The sequence below is a fragment of the Psittacula echo genome, assembly GCF_963264785.1.
Source record: "Psittacula echo genome assembly, chromosome: 8".
NCBI classification, from domain to species: domain Eukaryota; kingdom Metazoa; phylum Chordata; class Aves; order Psittaciformes; family Psittacidae; genus Psittacula; species Psittacula echo.
Window position 1 is genome coordinate 10,072,441 of NC_137744.1, and position 6,743 is coordinate 10,079,183.

A 6,743-nucleotide genomic window follows, 5' to 3' on the forward strand; every position below is an offset into this window, starting at 1 on the left:
ATTTATTCCCTACTTCCCACCAGCAGGTGATGTCCAGCCACTTCCCAGGAAGCAGGACTTCAGAAGACAAACATCCTAATAACAAATGTCCTCCCCCGCCACTTTTATCTTTTACTGCTGAGCAGACATGGTGTAGTATGGAATATCCCCTTGGGTCAGCTGTCCTGGTGACACAGGAGCTGCATTGCAGAGGCAGGACTCCCTGCTGAGCCCCTTGCAGAAAGGAGCAGGCGGGAGGCACTGGGGAGCTGCTGGGAGGGCTGGTGCTTCCCATGGTGCCTGGGGGGGGAGCCAAGTCCTGGGATCAAGGGCGAAAGAGGAACAGGATTATCTGGGCATGACCTGGTGCTCGCAGGAAGCCTGCAGGGAGCCAGCACCCGGGCAGCGCTGAGGCACAGCAGGACCCTGCCTGTGAGCCCTGGGCACCCACACCGGTTGCTGCAGGGGGATTGGGCTGGAAATGAGGATGTTGCCCAGGAGCCAAGGGCAGGGGTGCCAGGGCAGTGGGGCAGCACCAGGGCAGTGGGGCACTGACTCTGCAGGGTGCTGGGCTCCTGGAGCACCGGAGGTTTTACTCCACCCTACACGTGCCCGCTGCCTGGCTCTCACTCCCAGCTCTGGGTGTTACAGCAAACATGGGGAAGCTGGTGCCATAAGGAGCCCTGATACAGCTCGTCCCTCTGGCCAGCTCATGCCCAGATGAACTCATCACACATCCCACACTGCAGCTGGGGCTGGGGCCTCTTCCTTTGTTCCAGCCCCATTCCTGGCCCTGCAGCTGCTTCTCCAAGGCCTGTACAGCAGCTCCAGCCCACGGCATCTGCTCTGAAACACTTCCTAGCATGTGTACCCCCTGAACAGCCCTGGTACCCCTACTTCCCTCAAGCCTACAGCTCTGAGCAGAGGCTGCCAGGCACCCTGGCACCCATTTCCTTCCCCCCAGGGCCAACATAGCTGGAGCAGAGCTGGGGAAGGCTTCTCCTGTGCATCTCCCTCAAGCTGCCCCAAAGAAGTGCCCTGTGTGGTTTTCGTGAGCTCACGGGCTGAGGCAGTGAGGAGAGGAACGTGCCCAGGCTGCCAAGCTGCCTCTCCCAGGCACAACAGTGCAAGTGGGGGCTTGTTCCAGCTCCACTGCAGCCCCAGGGGTGTTAGGTGCTGAGCTGCGTGCCAGTGCTGCAGCCTTTGCCCTCACCCATCCCTACCTCATCCCAGAGCCCCTTGGCTGGCTATCAGGGATGTGTAGAGTGACACGGTGGCTGGGAAGGTAGCACCATAGGGGGAAGCACCAGCCATCGCCTCACCCTGATGCAGGTGCGCAGGCAGGCCGGGGCTGCGGGAGACAGCACGAGGCATCTGTTGCAACACGCTTATCTGCTGCCCATCACCCTGTGCTGGTCCTGGAAAGCCGCAGGAGCGGCTGAGAGGCGCCAGCTCCCAGCCTTGCAGCCCTGCTCCAGCACAGGGGCACGGTGGCAGAGCAGGCTTGGTGGCAGCAGTGACACAGGAGGGGGGCAGAGCGGCACATGGCAGATCCCCACTGCCTCTTGGCAAGGGAACCTGGACCTGCTCCTGCTTCAGGGGTGCCTCTGCCCAACCTGCAGGTGGATTTTGGGGACGTGGCAAAGGGATGTATTCCTGTGCTGACCCCAAGCTCTTATTCTGCTCAGTGCCCAGTTCATATCCTGCGCTGGGGTTTGGATGCATCCCTGCTGCCATCACTGTTTGAGCCCCCACCTTGTCTCCCCTCCATCTCCCAAGGCAGCATACCCCAGCTGCTGCCTGCAGAGAGGAATAAATCACCGACTGGGGCTACGCATTGGGAGCAGGGGAACAAAATCGCTTTTCATGCCATAATCCTTTGTAATAAAGCACCAGGGGAAGAAAGACGATAAACAATGTCTCCTGTGTGAGCCAGCTGCTTCCCAAAATAAAACACTCCTCTCCGGCATCAGCTGCCCCGTCTTGGCCACAAGTGCGGGCACCACCGTGCGACACCGGAGCCGCGTTCCCGGTGGGATCAAGCACTCCTGCAGCTCCCGGCATGGCCCCACAGCCTGTGGGAATCTGCAGAATGCAGCTGGGGGGTCAGAAACGAGCAGTCCAGGAGGGGGCTGTGAGCCTGAGAGGGGCTCAGCACTGCAGGCGCCAGCCACGCACACACCACTTGGCCAAGGCATGCGACAAAGCTGCTCCCACCCGCACCCAGCAAGTGCAGGGAGCACAGGGGGGGCTCGGTGCGGAACTATCCGGCTTACGGAGAGCTGGGTGCTGGCAGGAGCCTGCTTCTCGCTGCAGCTCTGGAGGAGAGGGCAGGAAGCGCTCCTGGCTCACCATTACTCAGGTTAAGCCCTTGCTGGCAGGGGGTGAGTAACTCGTGCTGGTAAACCTGACCTCCCGGGCACTCCTTTGAGAGCTGCAGTAACTCCCCTGCTGCCGGGGCAGGTGTTGGGGTGTGCTGAGTGTGGCTCTGTGAGCCAGCACGAGTGTTTCCCAGTGTCTGGAGGTGCCTGGCTGGCTCTGCTGGTGCCTTTGCACCGATGGGGCAGGGATGGAGGCTTTCCTGCCCCATGGCCATGATGGGGTCTCTCTGGCCACCACAGGATGGGGACAGCTTGTGTTTTAATCCCCCTCCATCTCACTGAGTGTCCCCAGGGGATGGCCACATTGGCGGCTTCCCATCAGCTCCATTCCCAAAGGACCATGGGGGCCAGCTCACACAACACTTTCATTTCCCCATGTCTCCTCTGCTTTCCTCTTTCACAGCCAAACCTAAACCTATCCCTGTGCCCTCACAGACACATGTATCCTCCCCAACAACTCCCATCCAATCTTTCCCCTGGCAGCTCGTCCTTGCTGCCAGCTCACCTCCCCTCTCCATCGTTGCCATTGTTTGGGGTTTGAGCTCTGCCCTTGGCCATGTGTCCATGAGGAGACCTGGGGGAAAGGCTGACCCAAACGGTGCAGAGGAGGTGACAGGTTTTCCCTGGGGATACAGGGAGCGGTGGCTGTGGGAGCTGCAGCGTAGCCTGGCCACACCACCTGGCTTTGCCTGCTCCTGTTTGCTCTGGTGATAAGCCTCTCAACAGGGTGTTTGTTTGGGTGCCTGGTGCAGGGCCGTGCATGGGAGGACTCAATCACCTCCTGCAACGATGGTCCTCCACATTACTGCATATGGTATATGGATGTGGGCCCAAATGGTCTCCCGGCTGACTCAGAGGGGATGGAGCTGCGGTGGGGACAGGTGGCAAGCCCTGATCTGAATTCACCCCATGCTGCTGATCACCAGGTATTTGCCCAAATTCCTGCTGTGGGTGACTCAGCCTCCTCCTCCCTCCTCTGCAGCCCGGCCACAGCTCACCACCCAACCCAGGGATGGGAGGAAATCGCCCTGGGAGCAGTGGAATGGGGCCCGGCTGGGGCTAGGGAGAAGCATGGATATTGCCAGGAGGAGCTGACATGTATAACTTACCTGGTGTCCAGCGAGGGAAGGTGGCATCGAGCCCTGTCAGGAAGGCCCAGCTTCAGGATGGCATCCTCCAGGCATGGATAGCTGCTGGAGCCACCACATTCCTAGGGGATATCAGCCTGGCAGGCATCCTGGCCTCCCACACCACTGTGTGCCCATGCGTGCCAGGGTGATAAAGAGAAGGTCCAGGGCAGGGAGGGAGGGAAAGTGTTGATCTAAAGGGCTTTTCTTTAATGGCTTTCCCCTTAGTGGCTAATCCTCTGCTGGCAGCAGGGACATTTGGGGCACTGGGCTGCAAAGCAGCTTTCTCTTTATCCTCAGACCCGAGTATACAGGGTTTGGGCAATGTGTGTGCCCTGTGCACCATGCTGGCAGGGATGTGGGTGGGAGAAGTGCCTGCACTGCTTTCATTTTGAGTGGCCACAGTGAAAAAGCAACCCAAAAGCCTCACTGAGGAGAGATCAGCTCTGGTGCTTCATATTTCCATCCCAAAAGCTTCACTTGGTTCAGCTCATGCTCTGGCTTTCAGGGACAGGGGGAGGGCTCAGGCTGGCTTCACCTCTGGGTTTGACCTGACTCAGAGATTGGGCACATCAAGTGGCAAGGCCTCTTGCAGGAAGGGAATGGCTGAAGCAGCGAGGAGGTGCTTAACCTGTAGTGGTCTGTGAGCCCTGCCTGTGCTCCTGAGCCAGCTCTTGCTGATGGAACCTCTCCTAACTTCTGCTTTCACAGCAGGGTCCAAAGAGGTCCCCTATACCCTCCCCAGTGACAGAAACCACCCAGGCAGCATCGAGCCCTGCCAGGGTGATGAGGGGCTGCTGCCACCAGAATCCTTGTCCCATCTCCAGGATAAGGTGCTGTCCTGGGAACATCGCCATGCCGAGGGGATACAGCCACCCTGGCACGTGCTGAGCTTCCCAGTGCTCACCCCACTGTAACAGCAACCCCAGCATCGCTCCCCACTGCCCTCACCCTATGGAAAACCGTGTCCCGAAAGCACACAAACACCAGCATCTTACCTGCAGCTCCTCTGGTTCTGCTTTCGAAGGGGTGAAGGCACTTGCAGGCACAGGAGCAGTGTTACTCGCAGCCCTCAGCAGGCAGCATGGCTGCAGACAGATCGGCACCATGTCCAGGCAGGCACAACAGCCCCATGCTTGTCTCCAGCTGACCAGGCTCACTAGGGACACAGGCCAAGGCTGTTGGTTGGCAAGTCTGCCTCCACCACCTCCATAAGCAGCCTGCTCGGTGTCCCTGCAGGCCAAAGGGGAGGTGAGGAGATGCTGGCAGCACCCAGGGAGCCTCAGCATAGACCTGGAGGCACCATCAGACCTCAAGTCCCCCTTACCTCCTGTGCTGGAGGCAAACTGCATGACACAGGGACCTCTACTCCTGCAAGACAGGGCTGGGCTCAAACCCAAGGGGTCTTCTGCATGGATCCATCCTTACAAGGGTACTGAAACCTCCTCCAAGGGTGGTGGTTGGCTCAAGGTGGACAGAGGCTGCCAGGCTGCAGCACCAGGTCCCAGGCCAGCACAGGCACCTCTAGCCATGAAGGCAAGGAGCCAGCTCAGCCCCACAAGTGACATTTTAGGCAGGGACACCAACCTTCTTGAAGCAGGAGGCTCAGCCATGAGGCAGAAGTGCCCTAAGTTAGCACCTGCTAGAAGACGCACCAAGAAACTGCTGCAGTGGTGGGACTGCCAATAGAACAGCAGCCTCAGCCAGCTGAGCCCCAAGGGATACCCCAGCTCTGGTCACCAGGAACTGAGCCCTACACAAACACCACTGTGGACTCACTCCACAGGGAACCATCCCATAGAGCCCTTTGAGCAACACCAAACCACCAGACCTGCTACAGCATCAGGCAGAGACCTTCCCACCCCACAGGGCAAGCCAGGCTGCAGCCTGAACAGCTGCTAGGGAAGAGGCCAAAAGCCATGGGTAGGTCATTACATTTTTTTATTTTATAATAAACTTCTCATTTTTCCCCCAAGGAAGACAAAAAACCGTGAGTGAGGCTACAGAACACCATCAGTGAAGAGTATGTGAGACAGACCCAGGCCACGGGCCACAAAGCATCACCCACTCCCCAGGTGGAAGGGCTCCATCCACAGGAGCCTCCACAGCCCTTGCTCATCTCCCCACCACATCAGAGCAAGATCAGCGCTGTCAACTGGAGCTGGCTGAGCAGCAGAGATGGACTCAGGTCAGGCTATTGATGGACTGAGAGGGCCACGCTTTGTTCCCCCACTCTGCCATAGCTGCCAGCAAGATGGGCAGTGGGCTGGGTGATGCTGCTGCTCCTATACATGTACATGATAGAAATTTAAAAAAACACATGATTTAATTCAAAACAAACAAAAAAAAAGAAAATCAAGTGGTTGCTCTTCCTCCCCAGCCATCTCGCTCTAGGAAGACTTCACACATTCCTTCTCCTGCTCAATAGCTGCAAGAGAAGAGAGGTCCATTAGTCCCCCCTGGTTTCCCATGGAATCACCCACTGGAGAAGGCTGCAGAGCAATCCCTCAGGCCATGGTGCTCAGTTCTATGGTTTAAATGCACACTCCAAGTCAGACACGCACAAGGGTGACACCAAGTTGGGCACCCGCCTTCAGACCTGCCCTGGGGCAACACCTCGATGGCACAGCCCTCTGCATCTGACCGTGCCCTGAGCCTCACCTCCTGCCAGTGGTTTCCTACGGGTAAAGCCCAACTGCTCCAACCCGCCTCCCTGCACCGGCGATACCAGCACCCGAGGACACGGACCGCCGCAGCCGCGCCCTATTCGCAGCCCCTCGCACTCACTCTCCTTGGAGGGCAGCGTGTTCTTCTCCTCCGTGTTGGTTTTCTTCAGCTTCTTCTTGTCGAACTTCTCCACCTCGGACAGGTCTGGCTTGTCGCACATTTTGCCTGCGAGCACCCCCGGCTCAGCCGCGGGCAGGGGGAGCGGCAGACAAAGGCGGCCCGGCCCCCGCCGCGGACAATAGCGCAGGGCGGGGCGCGCCGCTCCCCCGACCCCGAGCAGCCCCGCACCGACCGGGCGGGCAGCGGAGCGGCTCCCGGTGCCCGCACCCGCCGGGTGACACCCGCCCGCAGCGCCAGCCACGCTCCCTGCGGCACCGCCCGCAGCCCCCGCCTAGGAAGCCCCGAACCGCGCCAGCTCCGCACGCAGCCTCCCCCCCGGTACCCGCACCCCGCAGGACCCGCACCCCCCGGGACGCGCCGCCGGGTCCGAACCTGGTGCGGAGCTGCCGCGTCCCGTCCCGCTGCGCTT

At 59.6% G+C, this 6,743-nt stretch overlaps 1 protein-coding gene across 3 annotated transcripts; it reads right to left on the minus strand.

Annotated features, from left to right (window-relative positions):
• Positions 1 to 5,411: 5,411 nt before the first annotated feature.
• Positions 5,412 to 6,743, minus strand: LOC308224664 (thymosin beta-15A homolog). Of its 3 annotated transcripts, none has more exons than XM_080624822.1 (3): positions 6,707 to 6,743; positions 6,149 to 6,379; positions 5,412 to 5,772 (listed from the first exon to the last, which is right to left on the minus strand). In XM_080624822.1, exons 2-3 carry the CDS (start codon positions 6,372 to 6,374, stop codon positions 5,672 to 5,674), a joined length of 327 nt encoding a protein of 108 aa, XP_080480948.1. In that variant the 5' UTR covers positions 6,375 to 6,379; positions 6,707 to 6,743; the 3' UTR covers positions 5,412 to 5,671. The 3 variants fall into 3 exon arrangements, with proteins under 3 accessions (XP_080480948.1, XP_080480950.1, XP_080480949.1); XM_080624824.1 differs by having other exon boundaries at positions 5,412 to 5,915; positions 6,275 to 6,379; positions 6,707 to 6,742; XM_080624823.1 differs by lacking the exon at positions 6,707 to 6,743 and having other exon boundaries at positions 5,412 to 5,915; positions 6,149 to 6,700.